At 45.0% G+C, this 15771-nt stretch overlaps 1 protein-coding gene across 1 annotated transcript in view; it reads right to left on the bottom strand.

Moving 5' to 3' along the window:
* Positions 1 to 3003: 3003 nt before the first annotated feature.
* LOC106593770 (WD repeat-containing and planar cell polarity effector protein fritz homolog) overlaps positions 3004 to 15771 on the bottom strand; it is a 142292-nt gene continuing 129524 nt past the window's right edge. The window contains exons 10-11 of the mRNA XM_045698680.1: positions 6787 to 6875; positions 3004 to 3506 (exon numbers count right to left, since the gene is read on the bottom strand). Coding sequence (XP_045554636.1) covers positions 6813 to 6875 — 63 coding nt within the window. The 3' untranslated portion in view covers positions 3004 to 3506; positions 6787 to 6812. The remainder of the gene's footprint in view (positions 3507 to 6786; positions 6876 to 15771) is intronic.

Genomic DNA, 15771 nt, shown 5'->3' with positions numbered 1-15771 from the left:
TGGTAAGAGACAGACATTCCGTAAATACTAGGAATAGATTGTCCACCATCTATGCGTTATCCAGACAGAAAAGAGAAATAGGCAAAAGAACATTTCAATTTAGAGCAATAAAGAAATGGAATAAATTAACTGAGCAAACCAGAAACCTTTCAATATATACATTTAAACATTATTTTAAAACAATTTAAATATAATACACAGAAATGTTGTGGGATTACAGTAGATGAAGAATCCATATTTTTTAGATTGATTATTTATTGGTTTATTACGTTAGTATATTATGTATGTTTGTAATAGTGTGTTATATGTGAAAATGTGTTCGTATATAAATTGTATTTTAATATTTAAGGACTCTTGGAAGATTAGTCCAAATGGGGACTAAAAGAGATCCAAATCAAATCAAAATCAAATCAAAGACCCAGGTTCCCCTCAAGGCCCCGGCTCCTAGGTTCCCCTCAAGGCCCCGGCTCCTAGGCTCCCCTCAAGGCCCCGGCTCCCAGGTTCCCCTCAAGGCCCCGGCTCCTAGGCTCCCCTCAAGGCCCCGGCTCCCAGGTTCCCCTCAAGGCCCCGGCTCCTAGGTTCCCCTCAAGGCCCCGGCTCCTAGGCTCCCCTCAAGGCCCCGGCTCCCAGGTTCCCCTCAAGGCCCCGGCTCCTAGGTTCCCCTCAAGGTGTTTGACTTGGATGGCCCAGTTCTAATTCTGCACATGGAGGGCGTCTTTCCTTCTTTGAGGTAATCACTGATCTGACAAGGGTTGATTGGGGGAAGCAATAGGATGGAAAATGTACCCAACACCAAACAAATCAGTCATGTAGTAATATTACATCTGATATAGTAGGCTATAGGCTCGGCTACATCCCTGAGGGTGCGCCAGAGAGAGAGACAGAGGGACAGAGAAACAGACAAGAGAGACAGACAGAGAGACGGACAGAGACACAGAGAGAGACAGACAGAGAGAGACAGAGTGACAGAGAAACAGACAAGAGATACAGAGAGAGGCAGAGGGACAGAGCAGAGGGACAGAGAAACAGACAAGAGAGACAGCCAGAGAGACAGACAGAGACACAGAGAGACAGACAGACAGAGAGAGACAGACAGAGACAGAGAGACAGACTGAGAGCCAGCCAGCCAGAGACAGACAGACAGACAGACAGACAGACAGACAGACAGACAGACAGACAGACAGACAGACAGACAGACAGACAGACAGACAGACAGACAGACAGACAGACAGACAGAGACAATATTACTATATTGATATTGATTACTACATTGTTGGGTTTAGAGTTTGTAAGAAAGACAGTTCACTGTAGTTGTGCACGTGACATTAAAATGTCAAACGTAAACCCATAGAGTAGCTGTTGCACATGGGAGAAGCAAGATAACGTGGATGATGACGGATAATGATGGGTAGGTAAGACACGCACGCTGGAGGCTAGCTTCATTTCCAAACGCTAACAAGGCCGTCCCCCACTACACCACGTCCCACCAGTATAGTAATAGCACTGTCCTAATAGGCTCATCTCTTCCAGCCACCTCAGGTTGCTGGTATCTTTCAGAGTGGGGAGTCTATTAAAGACCTACTCAATATATTTATTATTACACTTGAAGGGCAGTTTCCTGGACACAGATTTAGGCCGGGATTCAACCTGACCAGGGGTTGTCGACAATGAGGCTTTTAAAGGCAATTTCTGGTTGAGCCGACACGTGTCCCGTGAACAGAGATCTCCGCGAACGCACCGCGCAGTCGGATAAATATATACATTTGCGATATTTTCTGATTTTATTGGACAGATGGAGAGGATGACAGTGGGGAAAGAGAGAGGCTGGGTCAAAGGGCAGCAGATAAACCTGCTGACACCGTAGACGTGTGCGCTGGAGGCTGTGGTCTTAGACCTGTCTGCTCTCAGGTGACAGAGATTTCCTAACAGCAGAGAAATCTGTTATGTGGGTTTCATCAAAATAGTGTATATATTAATAAACTTGAGCGGATGGTTTCCCCAGACAGATTAAACCGAGTCCTGGACTAAAAAACCTGGTTCTCTATAATGGGTTTTAGCCCAGGACTAGGTGTAATCTGAGATTATTTAACTATTTGTAGTCCTAGCCTACACCTAAAGGCCTACAGTAGACATATAAAAGTAAATATCAAATGTAGCCCAATTACTTGTATTCCAGTTTTTGTAGGTTTTATTTGAAGATGTCAAGTCATTGCAATATGTGATATCAGGCTACAGTAGTTGTTTGAAAGTGACATATATCAGGAGATAAAACCAAGGACATATCACTTATCCAAACAGCTGCTCTCTGAGTATCACTCACCAAAACACAACCCTTTCTGTTTACATAAGACAAGTATTAGCCTTGTATCAGCAGACAGAAATGGATTTATTTTCACCAATCTCTCCCCCAAAACGATTGACTCCGAAAAAACATACAATGATTATTATTTTTTGAACCCAAACAAAACAACACAAAGAAAGAAAACACAGAAACCAACCCATCCTGACTGACTGGTCTTTTCTGTCCATTTCACCATACTTTCCAGCATCGGATTGGTTGTTGTATATATATTTTAGAAGCAAATCCTCTTAGAATGCAGAGTAAATAGATTAGGATACAGTGGCGGATTAGGGTCTGCGCGGTGCTGTCAGATTAGTCCCTAGCGCAGCGCGTCGACAGCTCGTGACAAGGCCGTGGCTGCTGTTCAGGAAAGGGGCTCGAGCTGCTCCGTTCGGCGCGCAGGGCTGCTGCCCGTGTTCACCGCTTAAAAATCGCTTGTTATATTATTGGCTTCCGTTCATGAATAAAAAACGTCGGCAGCCCGTAATCTCGACACATACACACAGTAGCCTACACGGTACACAGTACAATACCGTAGGCCACATCATCTGATAAACTACAGAGAGACCAAACATTCACTGCCTCAGCATGCGTAATAATAGTGGGTTTGACATATTTTAGTGTGCAACAAATACAAGGGACAGGCCTAAAAGCCATAAACACAAGATACAAAACCTCTTTAATACAGCAATACAACAGGCTAGTTTACAGCTCTGTATTAGGATACTGTAAAAGGTGACCAGGGTCAATCATGAAAAACAAAAAGCCAATTTACTGCACTGTTTTAAACAAGGCTGGGATTAAAGTACAATTCAATGAAATGGGCAGAAAATGTAAAACACAATTTTTCAGCAGGAGGGCTGGGTGAGAGAACAGATGGGTCTGGACAGGACTAGGCATAAATATCCTATAGAACCTTCTGTTAAAATAAAACCTACTAGCAAGACATTAGCATAGTTATTCACATTTGACTTAGACTTAAATTCATAATTCTTAGGCTAATCACGCATCAACATTTCAGAATAGAGCTAAATCAGTTATCAGATATATTTACAGAATATATTTGATTAAAATAATGCATTAAAAAAGATGGAGTTTACAGTCGAGAAAGAAAAGGTCAAAGACCAAAATTAACCACTTTCAGCTTCCCTGAGTCTTCGTTCACCTGAGATGGGTAAAGAAAGAGGGGGAAGAAAGAGGGGTAAAGAAAGAGGGGGAAGAAAGAGGGGTAAAGAAAGAGGGGGAAGAAAGAGGGGTAAAGAAAGAGGGGTAAAGAAAGAGGGGGAAGAAAGAGGGGTAAAGAAAGAGGGGTAAAGAAAGAGGGGGAAGAAAGAGGGGTAAAGAAAGAGGGGGAAGAAAGAGGGGTAAAGAAAGAGGGGGAAGAAAGAGGGGTAAAGAAAGAGGGGTAAAGAAAGAGGGGTAAAGAAAGAGGTGTAAAGAAAGAGGGGGAAGAAAGAGGGGGAAGAAAGAGGGGTAAAGAAAGAGGGGTAAAGAATGAGGGGGAAGAAAGAGGGGTAAAGAAAGAGGGGTAAAGAAAGAGGGGTAAAGAAAGAGGGGTAAAGAAAGAGGGGGAAGAAAGAGGGGTAAAGAAAGAGGGGTAAAGAAAGAGGGGGAAAAGAAAGAGGGGTAAAGAAAGAGGGGTAAAGAAAGAGGGGTAAAGAAAGAGGGGGAAGAAAGAGGGGTAAAGAAAGAGGGGGAAGAAAGAGGGGTAAAGAAAGAGGGGTAAAGAAAGAGGTGTAAAGAAAGAGGGGGAAGAAAGAGGGGTAAAGAAAGAGGGGGAAGAAAGAGGGGGAAGAAAGAGGGGTAAAGAAAGAGGGGGAAGAAAGAGGGGTAAAGAAAGAGGGGTAAAGAAAGAGGGGGAAGAAAGAGGGGTAAAGAAAGAGGGGTAAAGAAAGAGGGGGAAGAAAGAGGGGTAAAGAAAGAGGGGGAAGAAAGAGGGGTAAAGAAAGAGGGGGAAGAAAGAGGGGTAAAGAAAGAGGGGTAAAGAAAGAGGGGTAAAGAAAGAGGTGTAAAGAAAGAGGGGGAAGAAAGAGGGGGAAGAAAGAGGGGTAAAGAATGAGGGGGAAGAAAGAGGGGTAAAGAAAGAGGGGTAAAGAAAGAGGTGTAAAGAAAGAGGGGTAAAGAAAGAGGGGTAAAGAAAGAGGGGGAAGAAAGAGGGGTAAAGAAAGAGGGGTAAAGAAAGAGGGGGAAGAAAGAGGGGTAAAGAAAGAGGGGTAAAGAAAGAGGGGTAAAGAAAGAGGGGGAAGAAAGAGGGGTAAAGAAAGAGGGGGAAGAAAGAGGGGTAAAGAAAGAGGGGTAAAGAAAGAGGTGTAAAGAAAGAGGGGGAAGAAAGAGGGGGAAGAAAGAGGGGTAAAGAAAGAGGGGTAAAGAAAGAGGGGTAAAGAAAGAGGGGTAAAGAAAGAGGTGTAAAGAAAGAGGGGTAAAGAAAGAGAGGGTAAAGAAAGAGGGGTAAAGAAAGAGGGGGAAGAAAGAGGGGTAAAGAAAGAGGGGGAAGAAAGAGGGGTAAAGAAAGAGGGGTAAAGAAAGAGGGGTAAAGAAAGAGGGGGAAGAAAGAGGGGTAAAGAAAGAGGGGTAAAGAAAGAGGGGTAAAGAAAGAGGGGTAAAGAAAGAGGTGTAAAGAAAGAGGGGTAAAGAAAGAGGGGTAAAGAAAGAGGGGTAAAGAAAGAGGGGTAAAGAAAGAGGTGTAAAGAAAGAGGGGGAAGAAAGAGGGGGAAGAAAGAGTGGTAAAGAAAGAGGGGTAAAGAAAGAGGGGTAAGAAAGATTGGGAAAGAAAGAGGGGTAAAGAAAGAGGGGTAAAGAAAGAGGTGTAAAGAAAGAGGGGGAAGAAAGAGGGGGAAGAAAGAGGGGTAAAGAAGGAGGGGTAAAGAAAGAGGGGTAAGAAAGAGGGGGAAAGAAAGAGGGGTAAAGAAAGAGGGGTAAAGAAAGAGGGGTAAAGAAAGAGGGGTAAGAAAGAGGGGTAAAGAAAGAGGGGTAAAGAAAGAGGGGTAAGAAAGAGGGGGAAAGAAAGAGGGGTAAAGAAAGAGGGGGAAGAGGCAGGTTTACTTGAAGGTCTACTCAAACTGATCACATTCACACCACGTCTAGGGTCTGTCTATTCAGTGTTTCAGCTATAGGTTTCTTATTGCTGTACATTTCCTGGGTTTCCATAAGTCCTGGTTAGAAGACCCTCTGGGTAACTTGTAACTGGTATTTCTAGAAAACATTGTAATTTGGGGAAAGTTACATTAATTATTTTCCTGATCAAAATCATGTACAACCTTTGATGTAATAATCAACATGACCTACTCTAACATCTCTGTCAGACAGGATCAGTAAATCAACATGACTTACTCTAACATCTCTGTCAGACAGGATCAGTAAATCAACATGACTTACTCTAACATCTCTGTCAGACAGGATCAGGAAATCAACATGACTTACTCTAACATCTCTGTCAGACAGGATCATTTCTGAAAGAGAGACAAAGATGGAACACATGGTTTAGGCGAGCTGCACCTATGGTAAGCATGTTTAACATAATATAATAATATGCCATTTAGCAGACGCTTTTATCCAGAGAGACTTACAGTCAAGCTGCATACATATTATATATGGGTGGTCCCGGGAATCAAATCCACTACCCTGGCGTTACAAGCTCCGTGCTCTACCAACTGAGATAGATAGATAGATAGATAGATAGATAGATAGATAGATAGATAGATAGATACCAACCAACGCACACACACTATCAGTAGGCCTCTCCTCTCCTCTCCTCTCCTCTCCTCTCCTCTCCTCTCCTCTCCTCTCCTCTCCTCTCCTCTCCTCTCCTCTCCTCTCCTCTCCTCTCCTCTCCTCTCCTCTCCTCTCCTCTCCTCTCCAAACCATTGTCACTCAGGGCGACCTCCCCAGCCTTGAGTGTTTGTTAATAGTGGTTATGATTGACATTAAAACCCTAACAACGTTAACTAGACACATATTTAAACAGCAATGCAAATTCTTCCTCCAATAGCCTACAGTCTGGATTACTAAGTGACTGTGTGATTCAGTGGTGCTGGTGCCGAGACAATCTCCCACTAATCGCCCCCCCCACCAAAATATTACTACGACAAAGATGACGAGGAATGCGTCCTAAATGGCATCGTATTCCCTATCTAGTGCACTACTATAGACCAGAGCCCTATTCCCTATCTAGTGCACTACTATAGACCAGAGCCCTATTCCCTATCTAGTGCACTACTATAGACCAGAGCCCTATTCCCTATCTAGTGCACCACTTTTGACCAGGGCCCTATGGGATTCCCTATGGGCCTTGGTCAAAAGTAGTGTATATATACACACACACACACACACACACACACACACACACACACACACACACACACACACACACACACACACACACACACACACACACACACACACACACACACACACACACACACACACACACACACACACACACACACCTGTTTGTCTCCATGGTCATGCCTGATCAGTGCTCAGGGTCCCGGTGTTGCTCTCCTCCTGTGGCCAGCTCCTGTTGGTTGGTCCTGCTCTGCTGATTGACCAATCACAAGAGAGACAGTCAGAATGTGCAGAGATCTACTGGATCAAGCAGATGGCCAAGGTATCTGCCAGTAGTAAGTAACCATCCTGGATGGCCAAGGTATCTACCAGTAGTAAGTAACCATCCTGGATGGCCAAGGTATCTGCCAGTAGTAAGTAACCATCCTGGATGGCCAAGGTATCTACCAGTAGTAAGTAACCATCCTGGATGGCCAAGGTATCTGCCAGTAGTAAGTAACCATCCTGGATGGCCAAGGTATCTGCTCGTAGTAAGTAGCCATCCTGGATGGCCAAGGTATCTACCAGTAGTAAGTAACCATCCTGGATGGACAAGGTATCTACCAGTAGTAAGTAGCCATCCTGGATGGCCAAGGTATCTGCCAGTAGTAAGTAACCATCCTGGATGGCCAAGGTATCTACCAGTAGTAAGTAACCATCCTGGATGGCCAAGGTATCTGCCAGTAGTAAGTAACCATCCTGGATGGCCAAGGTATCTACCAGTAGTAAGTAACCATCCTGGATGGCCAAGGTATCTGCCAGTAGTAAGTAACCATCCTGGATGGCCAAGGTATCTACCAGTAGTAAGTAACCATCCTGGATGGCCAAGGTATCTGCCAGTAGTAAGTAACCATCCTGGATGGCCAAGGTATCTACCAGTAGTAAGTAACCATCCTGGATGGCCAAGGTATCTGCTCGTAGTAAGTAGCCATCCTGGATGGCCAAGGTATCTACCAGTAGTAAGTAACCATCCTGGATGGACAAGGTATCTACCAGTAGTAAGTAGCCATCCTGGATGGCCAAGGTATCTACCAGTAGTAAGTAACCATCCTGGATGGCCAAGGTATCTACCAGTAGTAAGTAACCATCCTGGATGGCCAAGGTATCTGCTCGTAGTAAGTAACCATCCTGGATGGCCAAGGTATCTACCAGTAGTAAGTAGCCATCCTGGATGGCCAAGGTATCTGCCAGTAGTAAGTAGCCATCCTGGATGGCCAAGGTATCTACCAGTAGTAAGTAGCCATCCTGGATGGCCAAGGTATCTACCAGTAGTAAGTAACCATCCTGGATGGCCAAGGTATCTACCAGTAGTAAGTAACCATCCTGGATGGCCAAGGTATCTGCTCGTAGTAAGTAACCATCCTGGATGGCCAAGGTATCTACCAGTAGTAAGTAGCCATCCTGGATGGCCAAGGTATCTGCCAGTAGTAAGTAGCCATCCTGGATGGCCAAGGTATCTACCAGTAGTAAGTAACCATCCTGGATGGCCAAGGTATCTGCTCGTAGTAAGTAGCCATCCTGGATGGCCAAGGTATCTGCCAGTAGTAAGTAGCCATCCTGGATGGCCAAGGTATCTACCAGTAGTAAGTAACCATCATGAATGGCCAAGGTATCTGCTCGTAGTAAGTAGCCATCCTGGATGGCCAAGGTATCTACCAGTAGTAAGTAACCATCCTGGATGGCCAAGGTATCTACCAGTAGTAAGTAACCATCCTGGATGGCCAAGGTATCTACCAGTAGTAAGTAACCATCCTGGATGGCCAAGGTATCTACCAGTAGTAAGTAACCATCCTGGATGGCCAAGGTATCTGCTCGTAGTAAGTAACCATCCTGGATGGCCAAGGTATCTACCAGTAGTAAGTAGCCATCCTGGATGGCCAAGGTATCTGCCAGTAGTAAGTAGCCATCCTGGATGGCCAAGGTATCTACCAGTAGTAAGTAGCCATCCTGGATGGCCAAGGTATCTACCAGTAGTAAGTAACCATCCTGGATGGCCAAGGTATCTGCTCGTAGTAAGTAACCATCCTGGATGGCCAAGGTATCTACCAGTAGTAAGTAGCCATCCTGGATGGCCAAGGTATCTGCCAGTAGTAAGTAGCCATCCTGGATGGCCAAGGTATCTACCAGTAGTAAGTAACCATCCTGGATGGCCAAGGTATCTGCCAGTAGTAAGTAGCCATCCTGGATGGCCAAGGTATCTGCCAGTAGTAAGTAGCCATCCTGGATGGCCAAGGTATCTACCAGTAGTAAGTAACCATCATGGATGGCCAAGGTATCTGCCAGTAGTAAGTAACCATCCTGGATGGCCAAGGTATCTACCAGTAGTAAGTAACCATCCTGGATGGCCAAGGTATCTACCAGTAGTAAGTAGGCATCCTGGATGGCCAAGGTATCTGCCAGTAGTAAGTAGCCATCCTGGATGGCCAAGGTATCTGCCAGTAGTAAGTAACCATCCTGGATGGCCAAGGTATCTGCTCGTAGTAAGTAGCCATCCTGGATGGCCAAGGTATCTACCAGTAGTAAGTAGCCATCCTGGATGGCCAAGGTATCTGCCAGTAGTAAGTAGCCATCCTGGATGGCCAAGGTATCTACCAGTAGTAAGTAACCATCATGAATGGCCAAGGTATCTGCTCGTAGTAAGTAGCCATCCTGGATGGCCAAGGTATCTACCAGTAGTAAGTAACCATCCTGGATGGCCAAGGTATCTACCAGTAGTAAGTAACCATCCTGGATGGCCAAGGTATCTACCAGTAGTAAGTAACCATCCTGGATGGCCAAGGTATCTGCCAGTAGTAAGTAGCCATCCTGGATGGCCAAGGTATCTACCAGTAGTAAGTAACCATCCTGGATGGCCAAGGTATCTACCAGTAGTAAGTAACCATCCTGGATGGCCAAGGTATCTACCAGTAGTAAGTAACCATCCTGGATGGCCAAGGTATCTACCAGTAGTAAGTAACCATCCTGGATGGCCAAGGTATCTACCAGTAGTAAGTAACCATCCTGGATGGCCAAGGTATCTACCAGTAGTAAGTAACCATCCTGGATGGCCAAGGTATCTGCTCGTATTAAGCGCCCAGAACGGCTCATAGGAGCAGGGGCCTGTTTCTATAGCAGGAGGCTTCGCCTCATCTGGACCTGAAGGGTTTCTCAGAACTTTGACAGCTCTGTTATTGAGATCAGGACAACAACATTAAGGTAAGAAACCGTATACAATTCGTTTTTTATGTTGGTAATTCTAATATTTATTTTTTATATTTTTCCGATTGATAAAATTAATCTTTGAAATTAACCTTTGATAACAAGCCGAGTAGACAGTCAGCCAAAACGAGGCAAGGTTGCTAGCTAGTTGATTTATCTCTTCTCTTGTCTTTTTCATGTTCATGTTTTCTTTGATAGCTGTACAAAATACAATGCTCATATTGACAATTTGAAGAGCATTTGTCATTAGGTATTAGCTTGAGCTAAAACAAACTGGCTATTGTCTGATTGGATTTGTAGCTAGAATAGTAGTAGCTAGCTAGCTAAGAAGAGAGTGCTGCAGCAGGATTGCTATTTCACCAGTAACATGTATGATACCGATATAATTATTAGCTAGAAAGATAGATAACTAGCTACATATCTCATTAGGTAGCCACCTCTTTATCTGTGATATGATTCCTAAAAATAGTAAGCCAGCTGTCATTAGAAGTCAAAACAAACTGGCCAGTAATTTGATAACTACATCGCTAGACCTCATATTAGGTGTCTGTTTATCTGTGATATGATTCCTAAAAATAGTAGCCAAGCCTGCTGGCTGTTAATTGCAAGAATGAATCTAGCCTTTATTTAATTTAAATAGGCAAGTCAGTTAAGAACAAATTCTTATACCCCGGCCAAACCCGGACAACGCTAGGCCAATTGTGCGCCGCCCTATGGGACTCCCAATCACAACCGGATGTGATGCAGCGATGCCTCTTGCACTGAGATGCCGTACCTTAGACCGCTGCGCCACTCGGGAGCCTGATGATAGCTAACTAAGCCAGCTAGATAATTACTTTTGAAAGGTCAGGCTCAGAAAGTACTTGACAATGATGCATTGTTGGTATGCACTATTAGACCTGTATATAAATGTGGTCTATGTTTTTTAAATATACTCTCTCTCTGTCTGGTGGACTGTCAGCTCTCAGATCTTCATGAGGAGACAGTCAGTAGAGATAGACCAGGCAGTCAATAGAAGCTGTCCCCACAGTGACAAGGACAGGCAGAGGCTGGAGAGACTGGACAACATGCTGCAGACAATCACACCCTCACCGGACACACCGACACAGTCTAGGTGAGCCTAGGTGAACCTTAAAGTACTGGAGGACTACTGTAAAAGTGGTTGTCTTTGTTACAGGAAAGATGGAAAGGAGAATATGACATGGTTTGTGTAGCACCAGAATGCAAGGGTAAGCAGTTACGCATCGTAGGGGACCGAAATTGTTTTAGGTTGTGGCCCTCTAGTAAATCTGTGACTCATTACAGACATAGGCACGAGTAAAGGGACTCCTAGTCTTCACCCAGTAGCTCACATTGTCACTGGTCATTTCGCTTCACCCCAGGCCGATTCATACCAAAGTCTATAAAAATGGGACCTGATGCATCTCTGCTTGGCACTCAGCATTCAGGAGATGGGGGGTAAGGCACTGAGATAGACTAGTGTCCTGTCCAGGGGGTGTACTGAGGAGATAGACTAGTGTCCTGTCCAGGGGGTGTACTGAGGAGATAGACTAGTGTCCTGTCCAGGGGGTGTACTGAGGAGATGGACTAGTGTCCTGTCCAGGGGGTATACTGAGGAGATAGACTAGTGTCCTGTCCAGGGGGTGTACTGAGGTGATAGACTAGTGTCCTGTCCAGGGGTGTACTGAGGAGATAGACTAGTGTCCTGTCCAGGGGGTATACTGAGGAGATAGACTAGTGTCCTGTCCAGGGGGTATACTGAGGAGATAGACTAGTGTCCTGTCCAGGGGGTATACTGAGGAGATAGACTAGTGTCCTGTCCAGGGGGTATACTGAGGAGATAGACTAGTGTCCTGTCCAGGGGGTGTACTGAGGTGATAGACTAGTGTCCTGTCCAGGGGGTGTACTGAGGAGATAGACTAGTGTCCTGTCCAGGGGGTATACTGAGGAGATAGACTAGTGTCCTGTCCAGGGGGTGTACTGAGGTGATAGACTAGTGTCCTGTCCAGGGGGTATACTGAGGAGATAGACTAGTGTCCTGTCCAGGGGGTGTACTGAGGAGATGGACTAGTGTCCTGTCCAGGGGGTATACTGAGGAGATAGACTAGTGTCCTGTCCAGGGGGTATACTGAGGAGATAGACTAGTGTCCTGTCCAGGGGGTATACTGAGGAGATAGACTAGTGTCCTGTCCAGGGGGTGTACTTATACACAGTGGTGGAAAAAGTACTCAATCGTCATACTTGAGTAACAGTAAAGATACCTTAATAAAAAATGACTCAAGTAAAAGTGAAAGTCACCCAGTAAAATACTACTTGAGTAAAAGTCTAAAAGTATTTTGTTTGAAATATACTTAAGTATCAAAAGTAAAAGTATAAACCATTTAAAATTCCGTATATTAAGCAAACCAGTCGGCACAATTTAGTTATCTTTTTTTTATTGACGGATAGCCAGGGTATACTCCAACACTCAGACATCATTTACAAACGAAGCATTTGTGTTTAGTGGGTTTGCGAGATCAGAGGCAATAGGGATGACCTGGGATGTTCTATTGATAAGTATGTGAATTGGACCATTTTCCTGTCAAAATGTAACAACTGATTCTGGGTGACAGGGAAAATGTATGGAGTAAAAATTACGTTATTTTCTTTAGGAATGTAGTGAAGTAAAGTACAGATACCCCAAAAAACTACTTAAGTAGTACTTTAAAGTATTTTTACTTAAGTACTTTACACCACTGTTTGTACATCAAGCTGCCACGCTCCATAAACATTAAGAAGGAAAGAAATTCCACAAATTAACTTTTAACAACACACACCTGTTAATTGAAATGCATTCCAGTTGACTACCTCATACAGCTGTTTGAGAGAATACCAAGAGAGTGCAAAGCTGTCATGAAGGCAAAGGATGGCTACTTTTAAGAATCTCAAATATAAAATATATTTTGATTTGTTTAACACTTTTTTGGTTACTACATGATTCCATATGTGTTATTTCATAGTTTTGATGTCTTCACTATTATTCTACAATGTAGAAAATAGTAAAAATAATGAAAAACCCTTGAATAAATATATAAACACAATTGTATAAGGAATTGGCAACTCGTTCTCATTCCGAGAAATAAGGTTGGACACTTGACACTTTCAACCGCTGAACAAAGTGGGCAGGATAATATGCTGTTGCAGTTGGAGATGGACAGTAACGGGGCTTCATAACAATTCAACTGTTCTGCCTTGTTAGCTAGCAAATAGGTCCACGTTGGCTGAACAAAACATTAAGAACACCTGCTCTCTCCATGACACACTGACCAGCTGACTCCAGGTGAAAGCTATGATCCCTTATTGATGTCACTTGTTAAATCCACTTCCATCAGTGTAGATGAAGGGGAGGAGACAGGTTAAAGAAGGATTATTAAGCCTTGAGACAATTGAGACATGGATTGTGTGTGTGTATCATTCGGGAGTGAATGGGCAAGACCAAAAAATGTAAGTGCCTTTGAGCGGGGTATGGTAGTAGGAGCCAGGCACACTGGTTTGTGTCAAGAACTGCAACGCTGCTGTGTTTTTCACTCTCAACAGTTTCCTGTGTGTATCAAGAATGATCCACCACCCAAAGGACATCCAGCCAACTTGACACAACTGTGGGAAGCATTGGAGTCAACATGGTCCAGCTTCCCTGTGGAACACTTTAGACACCTTGTAGTCTCTCTTTATGTAGTGTTGTGTTGTCTCGCTTGTCGTGATGTGTGTTTGTCCTATATTTTATTTCTAATCCCAGCCCCCGTCCCCGCAGGAGGCCTTTTTCCTTTTGGTAGGCCATCATTTTCAATAAGAATTTGTTCTTAACTGATTTGCCTAGTTAAATATATATTATGGTTGTGGAAGGCTTAAATTCAGCCTAGATATAATTTAACAAGCTCTGAATTCATTAGGTTATTGCTGATTGTTTGCATTTGACCTTTAATTGTGCAATAAAGCTTATTTAAATAAAACATTTTTTTTTAAATGGAGATATACTGTATATGGTGAATTGCCCATAAGTTTAGATATGATTTTTAGGCCACAGCCGTAGCTGACACTACGGCCTTCAGGGCTGGGCTGTGTGCCTCCATCTCTACTCTTAGATCCCAGCTAGACAGGTTCAATCTGAACCTGGAACTGTGTTTCTTGGTTAAACCAGACTGTGACATTACAGGGACTAAAATACATCTGACCCAGTATCAGTGGTTAAGGGGGCAACTTCTATGCTATTTAATCCACTACACTAGGCTTGCCTTCCAGCTAAATAGAAACGTCAGCCAATTCCCAAAGACAGTAGAAACAGAGAGAATGGGGAGACGATGTGCTACTTCCTCTCTTCAACATTAGTCAGATAGAGGAACGTTGGTCCCCTTCCCAGATTTCCGTCTCTTCCTCCTCTCTCTCTCTCTCTCTCTCTTCCTCCTCTCTCTCTCTCTCCCCCCCAAACCGTCATTGTTTCTCGTCTCCATCTCTTCTCGCTGAGCCAAACGGGAGGAATAATGCCCCCATCCCCTCCTCCATCTCACTAAGCTGTCATTGGCTCCACATAACAAACAATGAATCTTCATCGGAGACCAGATTACCATGGTTTCAATAAAAACTAACAAATTGAGAGAAAAAAAGAATGTAAAACAGAAAAGGCAAAAGGGAAGAGGGGAAATGGATGGTCTCCTCTCCTCTCTCTCTGTAGTTAGGATGTCTGGGGAGGTTTCTTGATCTGTGTGTCTTAGGCAGTGTCAGCTGTCCAGGGGAGAATCTGGGTGTAGTCCAGGGGAGAACCTGGGTATAGTCCAGGGGAGAACCTGGGTATAGACCAGGGGAGAACCTGGGTATAGTCCAGGGGAGAACCTGGGTATAGTCCAGGGGAGAACCTGGGTATAGTCCAGGGGAGAACCTGGGTATAGACCAGGGGAGAACCTGGGTATAGTCCAGTGGAGAACCTGGGTATAGTCCAGGGGAGAACCTGGGTATAGACCAGGGGAGAACCTGGGTATAGTCCAGGGGAGAACCTGGGTATAGACCAGGGGAGAACCTGGGTATAGACCAGGGGAGAACCTGGGTATAGACCAGGGGAGAACCTGGGTATAGACCAGGGGAGAACCTGGGTATAGTCCAGGGGAGAACCTGGGTATAGTCCAGGGGAGAACCTGGGTATAGACCAGGGGAGAACCTGGGTATAGACCAGGGGAGAACCTGGGTATAGTCCAGGGGAGAACCTGGGTATAGACCAGGGGAGAACCTGGGTATAGACCAGGGGAGAACCTGGGTATAGACCAGGGGAGAACCTGGGTATAGTCCAGGGGAGAACCTGGGTATAGTCCAGGGGAGAACCTGGGTATAGTCCAGGGGAGAACCTGGGTATAGTCCAGGGGAGAACCTGGGTATAGACCAGGGGAGAACCTGGGTATAGACCAGGGGAGAACCTGGGTATAGTCCAGGGGAGAACCTGGGTATAGTCCAGGGGAGAACCTGGGTATAGACCAGGGGAGAACCTGGGTATAGTCCAGGGGAGAACCTGGGTATAGACCAGGGGAGAACCTGGGTATAGTCCAGGGGAGAACCTGGGTATAGTCCAGGGGAGAACCTGGGTATAGTCCAGGGGAGAACCTGGGTATAGACCAGGGGAGAACCTGGGTATAGACCAGGGGAGAACCTGGGTATAGTCCAGGGGAGAACCTGGGTATAGACCAGGGGAGAACCTGGGTATAGTCCAGGGGAGAACCTGGGTATAGACCAGGGGAGAACCTGGGTATAGACCAGGGGAGAACCTGGGTATAGTCCAGGGGAGAACCTGGGTATAGTCCAGGGGAGAACCTGGGTATAGACCAGGGGAGAACCTGGGTATAGTCCAGGGGAGAACCTGGGTATAGTCCAGGGGCTTTTGACTGCCA

Source organism: Salmo salar, chromosome ssa01 (genome assembly GCF_905237065.1).
Source record: "Salmo salar chromosome ssa01, Ssal_v3.1, whole genome shotgun sequence".
Taxonomy (NCBI): Eukaryota; Metazoa; Chordata; class Actinopteri; order Salmoniformes; family Salmonidae; genus Salmo; species Salmo salar.
Note: the sequence above shows the minus strand (reverse complement) of the source record. Positions and strands in the feature narration are given on the sequence as shown.